Consider the following 20,541-nt stretch of genomic DNA (forward strand, 5'->3'; position numbering starts at 1 on the left):
CATTCTTGGGCATAGTATTATTATTATTATGTGCCTAACCCGGGGTCACTATATGCTTGATTTGGGCCTCGAGGGCCTAAGTCGTGTGATTGAACAACTGTGTGTTTAACTGATGCTCTTCCGGGAGGTGCATGTTAGCCTAGTTTTGGATTAGGGGGCCTACTCGCTGAGATTTATTCTCATTGTTGTTTAAACCCCACTTTTCAGACCCCCGACCTTGAGATGGTGGATGCGCCACTTCGTTTTGGGATTCCCTATCGCATAGAGCGATCGGTGACGGTACACCCCGTAGGGAACGGGGAGTCTTATATTAAGCATTTCATTATAGTTCGGGTCGACGAGAGCGGGCCATATTTCCAGGCCCATCCTTATCTCGGTTGGTCTTTCCAGGACCAGTTCAGTATGCATGGACCCCTTTGGTCCTTCAACATCCCGTTCGACATATATGGCCAGCCGGATCCGCAGGCCGCCGATGGAGAGATCGTGAGCCCCGCTGCCACGTCCGAGGAGTATTCCGGCGCCCGGCCAGTCATAGTTGAGATGGTTTCCGAGTCCAAGGGAGAGGAGCCAATGGACTGGGAGTCCGATAGCGAGCCGGACCCGGAGCCGGAGCCCAGGAGCAGGAGCTAGAGCCGGAGGATGATTTCGGGGCGGAGTCAATGGACACCGAGTCTAAGCCGGATTCGATGGATTCTGAGTCCTCAAGATCCGACTCGGACTGGTTGCCCCAGGGTTTAGTCCTTGACCACAGTTAGGCAGGGCCAACACTTTTTGATAGAGCCCTTATTAGAGTTAGTGCCTGACCCCCGAGCCACATACCCCTTTTTGATGTTAGTGGCTGTTGACCCATATTTTGGTTGGCATATATTGCCTAACAATGGATTTTGTAAATCCCGGTTATTAATGCAAGTTGTATTTATTTTAATTATTGCTACCCTTGGTTATGTGGTTTTATATTGTACGGGTGTTTGTTACTTCCGTTGTGCATTGTTCTCTGTTGTTTGGGTTTTGGGTCGGCGACGCGTCCTGGGACGTCGCACTGAATAAACCTCGGTTGGGTTGTCGCGCGCTCGTAGGGTTCGGGGCGTGACATCCCCCGTTGATTTGGTATCAGAGCAAGGTCAGCTCGATCCAATTAGGTCGAAACCTGGAGTGATAAGGAGCGATGACCATGGGTAGCCAAATAGGGTGACTTGCGTGCTACGTGTACCTCTGGACTGCTTGGTTTCTTGATTGATTGAGTGATTGTTGAAATGACCCGTAAAGTGCAGGTGCGGCAGGACCCGAGGTAAGTGCGCATATTTCTTGGTTGAGGCTTCGTGCCGTTGTGATTGACTGTCTGCTCTGTGATTGCTGTCGTGATTCTGTGCCTAGGGCTTTAAACTGGTGTAGTTTGGCCTAGGTCTCTAATTCCTGAGTGGAATTATAGCAGGTGGTTGAGTAGTGAGGAAAACCCTTAAGGATGAGCAGAGGAAGGGGAAGTCGAGGGTAATCGAGCACTAGAGGCCGAGGAACAGGTGGCCCGAGGATTGATGGGGTCATTCAGGCCATGCAGGAGATAGGAAATGTGGTGGAAAGGCAGGCTCAAGAAAGGACTGCCGCCATTGCCTAAGCTGTCGAGGCCGCAGCTGCTGCTGCTGTTAATGGAAACCAGGCCAATCAAGGGCAGGTCCCAGTGGTTGTAAATAGGCTGATGCACCAACTGGTAGAGTAGTTTCTATAGTTAAAGCCGTCGAAGTTCGACGGAAAAGGTGACCCCGAGGCCGTGCCACGTTGGGTGGAAGAGCTGGAGAAGACCTTTGAGGTGCTGGGGTGCATCGAGGCTGAGAAGGTAACCTTAGCTGTGTATCAGTTGCAAGATAATGCTAGTGATTGGTGGAAGGCCACTAGGGGAAGAGTGTTCCCTGAGGGTGTCGCTCAGATTTGGGCTGTGTTTTTTGAGAACTTTTATGGAAAATTCTTCTCTGAGAGTGCTAGGGAAAGGAAACTAGTAGAGTTTATGATACTCCACCAAGGCCAGATGACTGTGGATCAGTATGAGGCAGAATTTACTAGACCGTCTAAGTTTGCACCAAGGATGGTAGAGCATCCTGAGGACAAGGCGCGAAGGTTTCGGGATGGACTAAAAGCCGACATTCACACTCAGTTGATCTCGGTGAATTTGAGAACTTATGAGGACCTATATGAGAGGGCTTAGGCTATTGAGCGGGATCAGGTGGATAGGGCAGCCGCTTCTGGATCGCGGTTAAGGCCAACCGCCGCTTCGGGAAGAAGCCGATGACAGGAAATAGGCGATTTGTCCCTCCCGTAAGGAAGAACTTCGGGAAGCCGAACCACCGGTAGAACAGGCTTAGGGCTTGTTTTAAGTGCGGGAGCACGGACCATCAGATCAGACATTGCCCTCAGCTGGGTCCAACAGGACCACCAATGCGAGCTCAGCCGCCTCGGATCGGGAATCAGGCTAGGAATCCCTCGCCGGCTATTCAGGGTAGACCGCAAGCGCAAGGAAGGGTGTATGCGATGGCGCGAAGGGAGGTGGAGGACACGCCAGGCGTTGTCACAGGTACGGTCTCTCTATGTGATGATGCTGCATATGCTTTGTTTGATCCGGGGGCTACCCACTCGTTTATTGCAGAGCAGTTTGTTAGATTGGTTGGAATTGAACCCGTGTTGCTTGAGGTTATGTTGTGTGTGGCGACCCCATTGAATGATAAGGTATTAGTCTCGCTAGGATGTTCAAGTTGTAAGATAGTGATTGGGGGTAGAGAAGAAATGATAGATTTGGCAGTTTTGGCCATGTTCGACTTTGATGTGATTATTGGAATGGATTGGTTAGCTAAGCAAAAGGCTGTAATGGACTGCAGTAGCAGGGTGATACAATATCCAATTAGACATCTTAGATTTGAGTTTCAGGGAAACCGAGGAGAAACCTCGATCCCTTGGATTTCTTCGCTTGAGGTGACCAAGATGTTAGATGAAGGTTGTGAAGGGTATTTGGTGAATATGGTTGATCCGACAGTTGCGGAACCAAAATTGGAAGAGATACCCGTAGTGTGCAATTTTCCCGAAGTCTTTCCTCAGGAATTGCCGGGTTTGCCACCAGAAAGAGAAGTGGAATTTGTAATCGAGTTGGCCCCAGGAACTGAGCCAATCTCAAAGGCACCGTACCGGATGTCCCTATCGGAACTAAAGGAGTTAAAAGTCCAGATGCAGGAGTTGTTGGACAAGAGATTTATCCGCCCAAGTGTGTCTCCATGGGGAGCGCCGGTGCTGTTTGTGAGGAAGAAGGATGGAATGTTGAGATTGTGTATCGACTACCGACAGTTGAATCAGGTGACCATCAAGAATAAGTACCCACTGCCGAGGATTGACGACTTGTTCGATCAATTGCAAGGAGTCTCAGTGTTTTCTAAGATCGATCTACGGACGGGGTATCATCAGTTGAGAATTCGGAAGGAGGATATTCGTAAGACGGCCTTTAGGACGAGGTACGGGCATTATGAGTTCACAGTGATGCCTTTCGGATTGACCAATGCCCCAGCTGCCTTTATGGACTTAATGAATCGGGTGTTTAAGGAGTTTTTGGACCGGTTTGTGATAATTTTTATCGATGATATTTTGGTATACTCGAAGAGCCCGGAAGAGCATGAGGAACATCTGGCAAAAGTACTACGGACCTTAAGAGAACACGCACTCTATGCCAAGTTCAGTAAGTGCGAGTTCTGGCTCAACCGAGTGGCGTTCCTAGGACACATAATTTCCGGAGATGGAATCTCCGTAGACCCGACTAAGATTGAGGCAGTGACTAAGTGGCCAAGGCCGACGTCAGTAACAAAGATCCGGAGTTTCTTAGGCCTGGCACGATATTACCGGCGTTTTGTAGAATGATTCTCATCAATAGCTACGCCGACGACTCGATTGCTCAAGAAGGAAACAAAGTTTGAATGGAACGATAAGTGTGAAATGAGCTTTGAGGAGCTAAAGCATAGGTTGACGACGGCGCCTGTGTTGACCATCCCGTCAGGACCCAGAGGATACGAGATTTATAGCAATGCCTCGCTTAAGGGACTTAGATGTGTATTGATGCAACATGGAAGGGTAGTGGCTTATGCGTCGCGTCAGTTGAGACCGCACGAGATGAACTATCCGATGCATGATTTGGAACTGGCAGCAATCATTTTCGCGCTTAAGATTTGGAGGCACTATTTGTGCGGCAAAAAGTTTCAGATTTATATGGATCATCAAAGCCTCAAGTATTTGTTTTCGCAAAAGGAATTGAATATGAGGCAGCGTCGTTGGATGGAACTTCTTAAGGACTACGACTGCGACATTCTGTATCACCTTGGGAAGGCTAATCGGGTAGCGGATGCGCTAAGTCGGAAATCAAGTATAGCGCACCTGATGGTCAAAGAGTGGACCTTATTGGAAAGTTTGAGAGATTTGGAGTTTAAATTTGAGCTAAACCATGTGTCGAATCTACTTGCCGTGTTGAGAATTGAACCAGAAATTCAAGTCAAGATTAAGGCATTGCAATCTACTGACCAAGAAGTTCAGAAGATAGTTGAAATGGATGCCGCCAATAGAAAATCGGACTTCCAAGTATCCGAAGACGGGATCTTGAAGTTCCGTGGACGTTTATGCGTGCCCGACCATTTGGAACTTAAGGAAGAGGTTTTATCGAAGGCTCATAGGAGCAATTATAGCATTCATCCGGACAGTACAAAGATGTATCATAACTTGCGGCAGCACTATTGGTGGAATGATATGAAAGCAGATGTGGCCAAGCATGTGGCGAAGTGTCTGACCTGCCAGCAAGTAAAGGCGCAGCATTGTAAGCCTGGAGGACTTTTGAGACCGTTGGAAATCCCAGAATGGAAATGGGAGCATCATGGAACAGAAGGTGCCACCTGGGAAAGTGAGGAAGCGATGCGACGTCAGCACCCCCATTTGTTTGAGTAGTAGGGATTAGATTGTAAATTTCGAGGACGAAATTTTTGTAAGGGGGGAAGAGTTGTAACATCCTGAATTCGACCCACTTTCGTGATCAATGAAATAGATGTGTATTTCTCATTTCATTTTAGTAAGTCTCGCCCGGAACGGATTCTTCTCGGGATACTGACCAATAGGGAATGGCTAACTAGGAAAACGGTACGTGGACCTAAGAACTCGACCGCGAATCGAGTCCGATTCCGAGAAATGACGAGGGAATATTTTGTACCAATGTGGGCCGATCCAAGGAGGGTGACGGATTTGGTTTAGCCAAAGGCGTATGATCGGAACGTGGGTGATTCCGCACGATCGAGAGTGCTTGTGGCAAACAATCCCGAACTTATTCCGAACGATCGCGACCTCCGGAACTAGTGATAATCCTCGCGTCCTCTTGGAAATCGAGACCGTCACGACTCGAGTAATCCTAAGTCGATACACATAACCCCTAAACAGCCGCCCGGTTAGTGAGAGATGCTAAAATCGCATTTGAACGAAATTGATCGTGGAATTGAGTCCGGACTTGAGTGTCGAATTTCATGGACGTACGCGACTGTTTTGCAAGGACAACGTCGTATTAGTGTGGCCAATTATATTTGGGATCGGTATAGTTGAAAAAAGAAATTTCGGACCGGAAATGGAAAATTACCGTTTTGCCCCTAATCCTATGATTGGGTTCCGAATTTTAGAGGTGTTAATTGGTTTTATTTAGTCTATTAGTGGCCAAAAATATTGGACATTGATGCCCCCATTACTCTTGCTCAATTCCCTAAGTGCCCCTAGATATTTTGTGTAAGATTGAATCTTGGCCCTTGATCTTGATTGGATATGATTGGCCTTTGAATTGTGGCCCTTGGATCTAGCTTGCCCAACAAGACCAATTGTGATCCCTTGGATTGCACTTGATTGGTATGTTGACTTTGGTCTCTCTCTCTCTCCTCTTCTCCTCTTTCCCCGCCGAGCAGCCCCACGTTGCTGCTTCTGTTTTGCTTGCTGACTTCCTTTCCTTCTTTTCCGCTGACCTTTCACGCTGCCCCTGCTTGTTGACTCCTATTCTGCTGACTTTCCCACTCCTTCACGTGACTGCTGTTGTTGCTCTGCTGAACCTATGCTGTTCTGTTGACTTTTGCTCTTGCTGATCATGTTGGTTGACTACTTCTGCTCCTATGTTGCTTGCTGCTGCTTCTGCTTTTCCTCTGCTGTGACTGACTTCCACTCATTCCCTTGTTGCTCTGTTGTTGCTTCTGCTGACTTTGCTTTGATGACTCCTCTGTCACGCTGAACACCCATGCCACTACTTCTACTCTTCTGATTTACTTCCCGCCGCACCCTCACATGCAGCTGCTGCTTCTGCTGAGCTGCACTTCTTCCATTTTCGCTTCATTTCGGCCTTGTTTGCCGCTTTAGCCGCTTACTTGCTTCTTCATTCTGCTTCGTCTGGTTTCTGCTGCTTCTCGCCCTCCATTCCAGCCCGACCAGCACCACCGTTCAGCCCCCATCTCCACCCGACTCCTCCATGAGCCGCCGCTCGCCGCCGCTGGTCCGGCGTCGTGCCGCCGCTGTTCAGCCCATTTCTCTCCTTGTCCGGCCCACATTTGAAGCCTTAAACCTAGTGAGTGGAAACCCTAACCCTTAATTAGGCTTATGTGCACTTTAGACAAGTTTTAGAGGTTATTAGGGTATTTTAGGGGTTAATTAGTGTGGACTGATTAGGGCTAATATTGTGGCTGTTTTGGTGGTTTAGTGTGATGATTTAAATGTGGTTTGGTGGCCTAGAATGGGCTGAGCATTGGTTGATTTCCGGTAGGGTTGCTGCTGTGTCGCTGGACTTTGCTATTTTCTCTGTGACTGTTGTGGGCCGAATTTGTGAAAGTGTTATGCATGAAAGTTGTTCATAACATCTTGAAGTATGACATAATTTAATTTGAGAATTTTTGGAAATCATTGGAGGCCATTCGGAAGTCCATCTTTGGACCGAAATTAGTCTGCCGGAAACACTGTTCCTCCAACCTTCAGGTCTGTTCGAATTTTTATAAATTTTTCCAGAACTATTTTCAAAATAATTCCTTCACAAAAATTGTTGATGACATTTGTGGCTATGACATATAAAAATTTCAAGGCTTTCCAAAGTGATTTGGGTACTGATGAGATGCATTTTTATGGTCAGGCGGCCTGACCGGACGGGTTGATTTTTGTCTTACTTCAAGTGACAAAAATAGGTGTTTACAGTTGGAATTGGGTTTCGAGTTCTTCACGGAAAATGTTTATCAAGATGTTTTATGCAACATATCCAAAATTTATAATTTTTGGAGTTGAATTACTATTTATTTGAAAAGGGATTCCAGAACTGTGCGCTGGCTCAGAATTGCTCCGAATCTGTGTATTTGCTTTTCCCTTGTTCTTAGTGGCTGATCATTGTGGTCTTGATTTGGGCTATTATGTGAATCGAGCATATTGTGGCATTAATTGAGTGTGGAAATTGTGGATGCCGAGCGTGGACGTTATGGCCATGAATGTGCATATCGAGCATTGACATAACATGTGCATTATGTGAGTGTGCACGAATAGCATGAGCATGTGATCACCTAAATCACCCTAAGGCGTCGTTTACGCAGGATTCAGATAATAATTGGTGGATTAGGCTTGTGTGATCACATAAACCCTAAGGCGTCGTTTATGCGGGGTAATGAACCCGTCCTGAGGCGTTTAACGCGGGACGATGCCCGGATTACCGGAGGATGGCCACCCTGAGGCGACCCACATGCGGGTTGTGTCATGAGCCTGATGCGTTTAACGCGGGCCAGAGATCGATCGAAAAGTGATAGACCTGATGCGTATTACGCGGGTCGGACCTGATGCGTTGTACGCGGGTCGGTGAATAAATGGAAAGTTGGCACGTGTGCAAGTGTGCGTTGAATTGTGCAAGCATAAGCATGACATTGGCAAGTGTGCGAAGAGTGCATAAACGAGTGCAAACATGTGTGCGGCATGTGACAGTGGCCAATTGACATGTGTATGTGCATTGCTGGGCATAGTATTATTATTATTATGTGCCTAACCTGCAGGGTCACTATATGCTTGATTTGGGCCTGAGGGCCTAAGTCGTGTGATTAAACAACTGTGTATTTAGTTGATGCTTGTCCGCGAGGTGCATGTTAACCTAGTTTTGGATTAGGGGGCCTACTCGTTGAGATTTATTCTCATTGTTGTTTAAACCCCACTTTTCAAACCCCCGACCTTGAGATGGTGGATGCGCCACTTCATTTTGGGATCCCGTATCGCATAGAGCAATTGGTGACGGTACACCCCGTAGGGAACGGGGAGTCTTATATTAAGCATTTCATTATAGTTTGGGTCGACGAGGGCGGGCCATATTTCCGAGCCCATCCTTATCTCGGTTGGTGTTTCCGGGACCAGTTCGGTACGCATGGACCCCTTTGGTCCTTCGACATTCCGTTCGACATATATGGCCAGCCTGATCCGCAGGCCGCCGATGGAGAGGTCGTGAGCCCCGCTGCCATGTCCGAGGAGGATTCCGGCGCTCAGCCAGTCATAGTTGAGATGGTTTTCGAGTCCGAGGAAGAGAAGCCGATGGACTGGGAGTCTGATAGCGAACCGGAGCCCATGGAGCAGGAGCTAAAGCCGGAGCATGATTCCGGGGCGGAGTAAGTAGACATCGAGTCTGAACCTGATACGATGGATTCTGAGTCCTCAAGATTCGACTCGGACTGGCTGCCCTAGGGTTTAGTCCTTGACCATGGTTAGGTAGGGCCGATACTTTTTGATAGAGCCCTTATTAGAGTTAGTGCCTGACCCCCGAGCCACATACCCCTTTTTTATGTTAGTGGCTGTTGACCCATATTTTGGTTGGTGTATATTACCTGATAATGGATTTTGTAAATCCCGATTATTAATGCAAGTTGTATTTATTTTAATTATTGCTACCCTTGGTTATGTGATTTTATATTGTACGAGTGTTTGTTACTTCCGCTGTGCATTGTTCTCTGTTGTTTGGGTTTTGAGTCGGCGACGCGTCCTGGGACATCGCACTGAATAGACCTCGGTTGGGTTGTCATGCGCTCGTAGGGTTCGGGGCGTGACAGCATCTTCTCGACCGAGTTATGGCATCGACTTCCTTGGAAGAGTAATCCCATGGTACATACTTAGTGTCAAACTTTTCTTTTGGAGGGAGAGTGATGATCACAGGCTGTGTTTCTTCTTCTTTGATCCTTAGCTGATCAATGGGAAGTTGGATAGTGATTGGTGTGACGGGACCTTCCTCCTCTTTATATTTGTCTACCTTATCAAGCTTGATTAGAAATGGTGTAATCATGAATACCATGCTTCTATTGGCTTCGTCAACATCCGTTCCACCCCAACCATCAGGTGTGATTGTTTCGTTCTTGAATGTCCATGAAGGAGGTATATATTTGACACGGTAATTATACCGGCCACTATCTTGACCTAGAAAATCAACAACTTCACCTTGTCTTCTTGCTTTTCGAACAAATCGCCTATCACCTCGGCGAGTCTTTTTCTTCTTTTTCTCTTCCTGATCTTCATTCTCCTCGAGATTCAATTGGCTAATCGGGACCTCATCCATGCCACCCCATCCGTCTGGTACAATGTCTTCATTTTTGAATGCCCATGGTGGTTGTGTATATTTGACACAGTAATTGTATTTACTGCTATATTGACCGAGTAAGTCTACGGTTTCGCCTTCAACAGATGACTTCTGGGTGAAACGCCTTCACCATGACGAACTTTTTCTTTCTCCTTTTCATCTTGATCTATTTCATCTTGAAGCATTTCTTTCTTGGGTAGAGATTTTCCTCAGGACTGGTTTCATCGTCCATACCACCCCAGCCATCAGGCACAATTACTTCATTTTTGAATGCCCATGACGGTGGGGTATATTTCACTTGGAAGTTACATTTTCCGGAGTCTTCTCCCAAGTTGTCTACAATCTCGCCTTTTAGGAGTACTTCTTGACAAAAGCAAGTATCCCCTAATCGAGAAGCTTTAATCTTGACTTCATATTCATCTTCATCGTCAGGCTTGATCATTATTTATTCATCCTTGATCATGTTTACTGTATTGTGCTCAGGAAGAGGATTCTGATGTATATTTAGCTCGGGCTCTTGGAAGTTCAATATCTTCTTATCAATGTGCTGTTGAACCTTATACTTTAGAGTGGGACAATTATCTACATCATGTCCCGTTTCTCCCATGTGATAGGTGCAAGTTTTTGATTCATCATACTAAGAAAATCTCATAGGGTTGTCTCTCGGTACTTCCTTAGCCACCAAATACCTTTCTAGAAGCATTGGTAATAGCTTTGACAAAGGTCGGGGCAACGGTGTGTATTGCCTCACGGGCCTTTTATTTGGCTCGAATTGCCTTGGGTTTTTCCAAGCGACATTTGATTGCTTCGGAAATGATGCTTGATGAGTACTTGGGCTTGACACCATAGCCACTTCTCGGATGGGTTCTTTGTCTTTTTTCCCGGCGTAAGGCCTTCGTGCTGCTATTTCTTGAGCCTTCTTTTCTTTCAATCCCCATTCAATTCTCTTACCCACTTTTACCAACATGGTGAATGTCTGACAGTCTGATACATGAAGCTTGTCGTAATACTGAGTTGGCAATGATTTTAGAAAGAGCTTAATGAGCTCGTCTTCACTTATGGCAAGCTTTACTTGTGAGGCAACAGATTTCCACCTCTGAGCATAGGCTCTGAACCCTTCATTCTTTAGTTTTTCGGTTCTGACAAGATCTTCTCTAGTTGGGAGTACTTCGACATTAAACTTGTACTGGCGAAGAAATTCTCTCGCCAAATGATCTCATTTAGTGAAGTCTTCTATGTCGAGGACTCTGTACCATGTAAGGGCCGCCCCTCTCAAACTATCTTGAAATGCGCTAATAAGAAGTGGCGTGTTGTCTGAATATCTTGCCATCTTACGTTGGGACAACCAGTGCCATCATATTTGCTCACGAACTCTGGTTCTTTATAATTTTCTAGAACAACCACCTTTGCGTATGGCGAGAACTTGTCGAACCTTTGAAGCTCATAGCCTTGACTTGCTAAGCATTCTTCAATTTTGACCAATCTCTTGGCCTCTTCTTCATCCTTTGTTTTAGATGCCTTCTTGATTTGTTCATCCTCTTCCAAATTTACCACCTCAGGCGTAGTCTTTGGAGGATTTTCTTGAACCGGTTCTTTGTTTCTGATTGAGACTTCAATCGGTGTTTCAGTAGGGTTTGAAGCTCCCACATTTGAGGTAGTAGGATAAGACCCTCGAGATGTAAGAATAAAAGCCTTCATTTCTGCCATCATTGCAGCCATTTAGGTCATTTGATTCTCGACTTCAGCTAGTCGAGCACGGGTTTCTTCTTCTGCCATTCTAACTTGTAGGCGAGTCCGAGGTCTTTTACCTTCCGTTGCTAAATAACCTGTTTTGCCAAAAAAGACCCGATATCAGCATAGTAAAATGATCATGAAACCCTACATTCTTTTAATTATATGGTTTCATGAGATTGTCAAGGATAAAAAATTTCATACAGGTCTTAGCTTTGTATAAAATTCTTCATCAATGTCTTTCTCAAGGAACCATACAATTCAAAGAATTGTAATCCATGGTGATTATTCACAAAAGTATTTTGAAACTTCATTAAGCAATTGTTTCAATTTTGAAAAAAAATTATTACAATACTATTCATCAAAATAGGGAAACACTAGCTTAAACAAGTCTAGACTTCTTGCTAGCTAAGGTAGCTTCAGCTTCTTCATACTCCTTGATTCATGTCTCCCATTCTTCCACATCGATTACAACCTCCTTGAAAACATACGGCTTTACACCTGGCGTGCTTGGCATAATGTACTTTGGGATGTACGGCTCATCAGAATGAGTTATAACACTCAAAGGTACATAAGGTTCGACGTCAATTGGTCGCTTAGCCTTCAACCACCTTATATACTCATTAGATGCCAAAAAGAGCTTCATTTCTCCTTCCAAATATTCTGGCCATTGTACTATTTGTTTAGTTGATCTCTTCAAGGAATTCACGATCCCATCGACCCTTGTTCGTAGCTCTTTACTTTTCTTTTCCGGTATAGGTTCTTGCGGTTTCTCAAATGTGAACTCCTCAGGATGCCAAATAGGTGGAATTTGTTGAACCATTCCGAATTGTCGTATGACTCTTAGTGGGCAATAAGCAGTTCCACCACTCAATCCTAGTAAAGGCACAAAATTACCGTCTTGGGTAGTAATTTGAGCTTCCGTTATCTTCGGCCATCGAATTCTCCATTGAAGCTGGTCGGGAGTTAATGCTCTAACGAAGTTTGCCCACTCATGAAAAGAGTATTTTGGCATTTTATCTTGGAGTTTCAAATACTTCTCAATAGGGTTGGTAGATGAGTCAATCTCTCGAATACGCATATAACGTTCCCAAGGTCGAATATGGGAAATAAACCACACAGAAAGTAACCTAGCAAAAGCTTGCAATACACCCTTTTGTTGATTTTGGTATTTGTTTAATGAAATGACGGTCTCTACCAAGAGCATATTGGAGAAGCCCTATTTTAGGCAAACTTACCTAGTAATTACCGCAACGAGAGCATTTAATCCCGTCCTTGATGTGGGAAATAAAACGAATCCAAAGAAAGCCAGAATAAAAACCCTCGCGGAAGTGTTTCCCGTTTCTTTCGGCAATTTGGAGTAATTGTCCATAAAGTAAGATAGAGGAAATCTCCCGGTATTTGATTTGATCAACTTTTCCACTTGAGAGGTCTTCAAGTTTAAAATTCTGCTATAATACTTGCGGGTTTCAATCCAACTGGGGGCTCAACAGTTATTGACTCAAAATCAATCCCAATGATTGCCTTATATTCTTCTAGTGTATGTACCATCTCGTGCTCGCCCAATTGAAATATGGCAGTGGTAACTTCTCAGAAATGGGATAATGCTTGGATTAGACTTACTTGGTGCTCCAGGTTGATGAGCTTGAACAAATATCCGAGTCTTTCCCTTGCGTATGCTTTATTGTCCTTTGTCATGTTTATCCACCACGCCAAAAGCTCCTTCTTTGGAATAGGAATGACTTGTATATCTAGTTTTCCCATGTCGATCTAAAGCATGTAAAAGAAAGTGATTATTATTCACCATAGATTACCAATTGATTTTAATGCCTCCATTTCACTTGTATGTCCTTTTAAGGTAGGACGGAGGTTAAATACACTTGCATGCCTCGAAAGTAATGCAAGTGTCATTTTGAATCCGTTTAAACCTTAAAAGAGCATATAGTTGAGATCATGGACAAATTCAATGTGTGATGTAAATGCCCATTCTATCATACTCCATTTAGACCATAAAGTTCTAAACTATGGTTTGCAATTTCAAACACATTGAAATCAACGAATAAGCATTTGCATTACATGAGAAATCCGCCATGGACCTATACATTTCATCTAAAAATGAAAGAATGGTCAAATGGAGTATGACGCCCTAATCATACATTCTAAAACAAAAGGGCATTTAGACCAAGCATTGAATGTCATTTAGGCATTTTTTTTAAGAATGTGCCAACTAACATGCATAATTGTAAAAGAATGGAATGGAACGATATTTACTTACCATAATATTTTTGTTTGGTTTTAGGTATACCAATCACAAAGACAAGCGAATGCAACCAGTGAAGTTTTGACGCCTAAAAAGGGTAGGATATGCTAAAGGCTCAAGGTCATCACCTTAATGGACAAGAGATTCCATTCCAATAGGCAATCGGCCTAAAGTAATGAAATATTATTCCATCTTAGTGATCGGCATTGTATTTAAACGATCCCATGAGCAATCGGCATATAGTTTTGCCTAAACACATACCTCTTAAGGGTAATCCTAAATGTAGCCGGGGTTAGGCCACGGGTGGTGTGTGCTAATGGTGTAGTGCTAAAGCAATTTAAAGACATGCATAGCAATTAATGACCAAACAACACTTCTAAAATTCATTCAAAATACATTCAATCCCAACACCATCTTGCAAAACAAGGGTTAGCAAAGACAACACCCCTTATACCACCCGCCTGCAAAACCATTTAACACTACCATTAGCGGGACGTACCTGGGATCCTTGCAAGTACAAAATACAAGCATATCGTTCTATCTAGGCCTAAGTCCACTTAGAAAAGGTTCTTCCCTAGTGTAGTCGCCAAGCTTGTCGCACCGCGCTTTTTGGGGCTTTCGGGATTTGCACGCTAAGGAGGTATTTCCGTGTAAGGGTCTCTCCCAGACCATACCTCACATGACAGTGAAGGGTAATTTACTATTTAATCTAGGTTTGTGATTTTGGAGTCGCCACTAGTCATTATTGGTAGGTAGACTAGAAACCTAATCGAGGTACGGGAGAAATATCACGATTCTACGAACCAGAGATTTTGAGTACGGGGACTTGATTACGTTATTGATCCCGAATCGAGATCCCTAACGCCCTTTCGGTACCTAAGAACGTTACGATGTCTAACATGTCATGTGAATTTCCGAGGCTTACCCACTAATTCTATCCATTCTAATCGCAAAAATGACCAAACAAGTATTAAACGCACAATCGAAGTCAATCAAATCAATCAATCCTGAGTGGTCTCTAAAAATGAAAATCAATCAAAACATCCAAACCCTAATGAAGCTCTAGAAGCTTATTCATTTCATAATTTACATTTTTTAGGGTTTTAGGGGTTATAACCCCTGAATTTGGGATTTTTCTAAAAATGCCACTAGGGCACTTCCAAAAATTCAAATATCACTTTTTATGGTTGGCCACTGTGTTTTTGGACCATTCAGTGAATTTTTAAAATTTTTGAATTTTTTGAATATTTTTTCGGAAATTTTATTAACCAAGAATTGATTTTTTATGATTTTCTGAAAATTTATATGAATTTTCCAATTTTTTATTTTTTATTGATTTTCTGAATTTTTCACATTTTTTTATTTGTATTTTCTGAATTTTCTTAAAATTTTGAATTTTTATTTCGATTTTCCAAAAAAAATTTATATTTTCTGATTGATTTTTTTTTGAATTTTTCTGTGAATTTTTTTATTTTATTTTATTTTTTCCATTTTTTAGGATTTTTTTATATTTTATTATTATTATTATTATTATTATTATTATTTTATTTAAAAATTTCCCGCCGAAGTGGTGAACTAGATCGACCCGGTTCAACCCAGTTCGGCCTGACCGAATCGGGCTTCGCTGGCGCCGGTCGCCAGTCACCTTCTTCGGCGAGCCCAACGCCGAAACGGCGCCGTTTTTGGTATTTTTCAATGAGGCATTTTATCGAACGTGTGGTGTGCGTAATTCCGTGTTGAACGTTTTCAAGGCTGCCGGTTTGGGCTCGTCGCCGATGACCTTCCGGCGACTATTTCACCATCCTAATTGCACCATGGTGATGTCCCTACATTCTATTTTTTATTTAGCCTACTCGGAACACCGACGGACGTTCACCGGCCGGCGAAAACCGAACCTAAAAATGCCAACTCAAAACTGACCTTTCCAACCTTTCTAAACATTCACCCCTGTTCTAATCGCCCTAGCCGTTTTCTATCGATCAAATCACTAACAAAACATCAAGCAAAGATTAAGAAAGACTAACTTGAATGGCCTAAGGCCACGGTGATACTCCGGTGAGGATTCTCGAGCTCCGGCGAGACGGTTCAATGGACAATTGAGATGATTCATGCATATTTTCCAATCAAAATGCGATCAAATGACATAAAACGTGATTAGAAACAAGTCTTGAACATCCAGAAATACAAAATCATGATTAGAACAACAAGATTGAGTCAAATCATATTTTCTGGAATTTTTTAAAAAACCGTGACTATGAACGATATTTACCTGCTTCGATTGAGGGCAAAATGGAATTTCCGATATATCCGGAGACCGTAGAATGGTTACTTGTCACTTGAACTTCAAGTTGATGGCCTCGGTTTCGCCGGGGAGCTCCTGAATCAGCCGACCGAGTGTGATTTATAGGCCTCAATGATCAGCCTTGTTACAGGTCCTCCGGTGAGGAAACTCACCAGCGAGACCTATTTGCCAATGCTTTCCAGGTCAGAAAAGCGCCGATCACTAGGTCTCAGAGAGTCTCAACTCACTCTCTCACTAGTTTCAGGCTTTTCTCCTCTGTTTCTCTCTCTTCTCTCTCTCAGTCATTTCATTGAACATCTTCCCCCCTCTCATCCAATTTTTTTCAGCTTTTTGTTGATAAAAAATTCCCGCCCAAAGATCGTTAGAACCGATTTATAATCAGTTAGATTGAATCTTTGATGCCAGTTGGAGATTCTCCAGCTAGCAAAATCAATTTACACGTGTTAGATTGACCAAAATAAGTTGGCAAAGGCGCGGGTTTAAAAGGGCATTTTCTGGGCTTAATGTGACTCGGGTGAAGAAGATGAACAACTCGGGTTAGGTCGGGTCAGGTCGACCCGGTCGACCCGGCAGACCTGGGTTGATCTAAATTTGCAAATTAAACTCAATTTTGACCCAATTTTAAAAATCAAACCCCAAAATTGAATTCCCCATCATATTCCAAACCCAAATATATGATTTTTCCCAATTTTTGTTATAATTGTGTCCAAGATTTTCACATTTTTATATTCGGGTTAATAGGGTTTTGTTCAATTTGATGTCCTAATGACCTGATTAGGAAAAATTGATATCAAAATTGAATTATCCACATCTGATTAACCCTAGCAATGATGGTCTCATGTTTCGACAATTTCATATTGGGCACGATTCCCAATTTGGGTTCAAAATTCTTAATTTTCAATTGAATTTTGGGGATTTTTTATTTTTATGTCAAATTGTGCAATTGGGCCAATCATTATGTAATTCAAGGTCCCAGAATCATTTGTTGTGAATACACTATGACTTAAAAATGACTAGAAAAAATTTAATTGCATTTTTGGGTCAATTCGGGTTTAATTTTGCCCAATTTTGGGAAAAACATATACCCGATTGAGATTTTTAAAAATTGATGATGTATTCATGATATTGATTTAAAATAAGACTAATGAATATTTTTATGGAATTTTCTTATTCCATTTACTATTTTTCTTGATTTTCTCACTTATTTTGATTAAAAGAAATTAAGGAAAAATGTAGAAAAATGCTAAAAATTACTTTTTTTGGTTTAGAAATAGGTTTCTAGGCTTGTCCAGGATTCCTAGTCCTAATTTTGAGATTTTTTGAAAATATGAAAAGAAATGAGCTAAAAATCAAGTGTCAACAGCCAGGTTGGGTTGGGTTGACCCGACCGACCCGGCAGACCCGGGTTGGTCTAAATTCGTCAATTAAGCTCAATTTTGACTCAATTTTCAAAATTAAACCCGAAAATTGAATTCCTCATCACATTCCAAACCCAAATATATGATTTTCCCCAATTTTTGTCATACTTGTATCCAAGATTTTCACATTTTTGTATTCAGATTAATAGGTTTTTATTCAATTTGGTGTCCTAATGACCTGATTAGGCAAAATTGATGTCAAAATTGAATTACCCACATCTGATTAACCCTAGAAATGATAGCATCATGGTTCGACAATTTCATATTGGACACGATTCCCAATTTGGGTTCAAAATTCTTATTTTTCAAATAAATTTTGGGGATTTTTTATTTTTATGTCAAATTGTGCAATTGGACTGACCATTATGTAATTCAAGGTCCTAAAATCATTTGTTGTGAAGACACTATGACTTAAAAATGACCAAAAAAAATTTAATTGCTTTTTTTGTTCAATTCGGGTTTAATTTTGCCCAATTTTGGTAAAAACATATACCCGATTGAGATTTTTCAAAATTGATGATGTATTAATGAAATTGGATTTAAAATAAGACTAATGACTATTTTTATGGAATTTTCTGATTCCATTTGCTATTTTTCTTGATTTTCTCACTTATTTTGACAAAAAAAATTAAGGAAAAATGTAAGAAAATGCTAAAAAATTATTTTTTGGTTTAGAAATAGGTTTCTAAGATTGGGCAAGATTCCTAGTCCTAATTTTGAGATTTTTGAAAATAAAAAAATGAGCTAAAAATCAGGTGTCAACAGTATTAAGTAAATAACCAATAAAGCAAAGGTAATTCTGTCCAAGGAGGGGATTTTCGAGAACTAGGGTATAAAGACCATTATGCCCTTCCACTCAGCAAAGAAACTCTAGAACACCTAGGGGCAAAAATGTCTTTTCCAAATTCTAAGTCAAATGTCACTTTTCCGAGAATTTCTGAGCAAACCAAAAACTAAGCGAGCTTAACGGGGCGACGTCCAATATAATAGTTTTGATATCCGTGAAAGTTCGATACCCAAGTTTGGATTCCATTACATGGTCAAAATCGATCAAACGCCACTTTTGTGTATCTCAAACTAACGGGTGGCTTTTAGGGGTTACGCGCATTCGACCCGTGCTTGATTTAATATCAAGCCACGTTTAAGTTTACTCGAGCCATGATGACCTCGGTTGTCATGTAATTACGAGGGTCAATCATTAGCTCTGAAGGACACGGTCGTTAGAAATTGATTTAGGAATGTTTGTAATTCATACAATTGCCAAACGGAATCACCCGCGACCTCTTTGTATAACATTGGCAAAGCATTCTATAACCATCCTTGGATCGGTCTATAATGGCCCAAAATATTTCCTCGTCAATCCTTATGGCCGAAGTGTCAGTCTACGGTCGAGTTCTTAGGTCGTGCGTACTAAATTCCTAACTAGCCATTCCCTAACGGTTAGTCATCTCATGAGTGATCAATTCAGAGTGAGATTTAACTAAAAGTGTATCGATGAGATAATCATTTAATAAATCCCGAAAATGGGTCAAATTTCAGAATGTCACAGCGAACATCCTCTATTTCCTTTGGATGAGTTTTTTTTTCTCTCACTCACTTCTTTCACTTGACTTTGAGTGTATAGGGAACGTGTTTGGATACGGCTTACCTTTCATCATTTGAAGGTCTTTCAATTTAATTTGATCCAAACTTTTTTGAAACTTTTCAAAGCCTTTTGTCAAATTATCCATTTTTTAGGGAACTTTGATGCTTAATGCATTCTCAACAATTACAGAATGTTATCGCTCTCTAATGGGTTCCCGCTGGCACTGTTCACCCGATCGTCCTTCGCCGGTTCCGGTTGATTCCGGCGACCTCTAAGGCTGATTTTTGGAGGATAGGCCGCCGGACGCCCTCATCTACCCCTCCGGTCGTCTCTCATCGTCCGGACCGACGTTGGATTCCAAGATCGATCGTCGTTGGGGTGGACTCCCTTCGCACGAGAAGCTCGGCTGAACTGAGCCTTGGGTTCAGGTTTGGTTTCCTGCTGGTTTTTACCTGGATTTCGAGCTATTCTGGTCTCCTTTCTTCAGTGTTGGAGCTGGTGTTGTGGTCTGGTACTTGCTCTGCACTGCAACTTTCGGTTTTCAGATTGAAGTGTCTCCCTATTCTGGTTGTTGTTGCTGGCGGATTGATTGGAGTTGGTTGAGGTCCTGGATAGGTCCATTATATTTCTGCTGAGTGGGTGTGATAAGCTGGTGCTTATATTGGAGATCATACTGATATGTACAACATCCCTTCCCCTGGTCCTAGCATCTTTGACTGGTAGGTGCTTGTGTATTTGTCCACATGGAGACAACTAATCAATCGTCTGTATCTCCGTTGGTTCTGGATGCTGACCCTCCTCCTGATGCCGAGACACAACAGGAGGTAAATGGTGCTGCGTTTCCTAAGCCTTTACAAGGTATTGCTAGTCCCTCTAGGACAGCTGAACCTAGGGATAAATCAGTAGCTTTCACCAGGTCTGGCCCCCCGTCTGGTACCAGTTTCTTCTCCAAAGACAATGTTGGACGTAGTCGCAGTAGAGGTCGATCGAAAAGTCGGCACAACTCCCCTAGACCTGGACACATTGCTAGTCCTCCTGGTGGTATTGATCTCCGGAAAAATGCAGCAGGCTTCGGCAACAAGGGGAGACAGAATAGGAGCAGGTCCCTCAGGCGTGCTGGTCGGCCTCAACCTGATACTGCTGGAACTTCCAATGTTGCTGGACAGATTCCTAACAAGGCCCACGAGCAGCATCCTCCTGGCCCTAAAACCAGATCTTGGGCAAATGTTGCTAGAGTTTTAACTAAAGGGTATAGACTTACTTATGTACCGCCACGGGTGGTGGATGGTGAAGAGATCGTCGATATCACTCCAGATATAGCTGCTGCTGAGAACCCCTTTTGGGCTGGAATGTGTTGTAGGCCAGTTCATAGGGAAGAAAGCCCCCTTCAAGCTGACTGAAGAGGCTATAAGGAAGTCATGGGGGGATAAAGTTGCTGAGATCAAACTACATGAGAATGGCTTCTATTTTTTCCGTGTTCCTGATAATGAATTCCGCAGAAAGATCATTGACTCGGGGCCGGTTTCTATATTCAGCTGTACCTTGGTATTACAACAATGGCATTCCAAGCTTAAACTCAAGAAAGGAATTCTGGAGACTATCCCGGTCTGGGTAAGACTTAGAGATGTTCCTCTG

At 42.9% G+C, this 20,541-nt stretch overlaps 1 protein-coding gene across 1 annotated transcript; it reads left to right on the plus strand.

Annotated features, from left to right (window-relative positions):
• Positions 1-1,165: 1,165 nt before the first annotated feature.
• Positions 1,166-2,197, plus strand: LOC130136280 (uncharacterized). The gene is made up of 3 exons (XM_056306555.1): positions 1,166-1,175; positions 1,272-1,288; positions 1,724-2,197. Exons 1-3 carry the CDS (start codon positions 1,166-1,168, stop codon positions 2,195-2,197), a joined length of 501 nt encoding a protein of 166 aa, XP_056162530.1.
• The last annotated feature ends 18,344 nt before the right edge of the window (positions 2,198-20,541 follow it).

Source organism: Syzygium oleosum, unplaced genomic scaffold (assembly GCF_021117445.2).
Source record: "Syzygium oleosum isolate NSW1041296 unplaced genomic scaffold, Sole_v2.1 Sole_v2.45, whole genome shotgun sequence".
NCBI classification, from domain to species: domain Eukaryota; kingdom Viridiplantae; phylum Streptophyta; class Magnoliopsida; order Myrtales; family Myrtaceae; genus Syzygium; species Syzygium oleosum.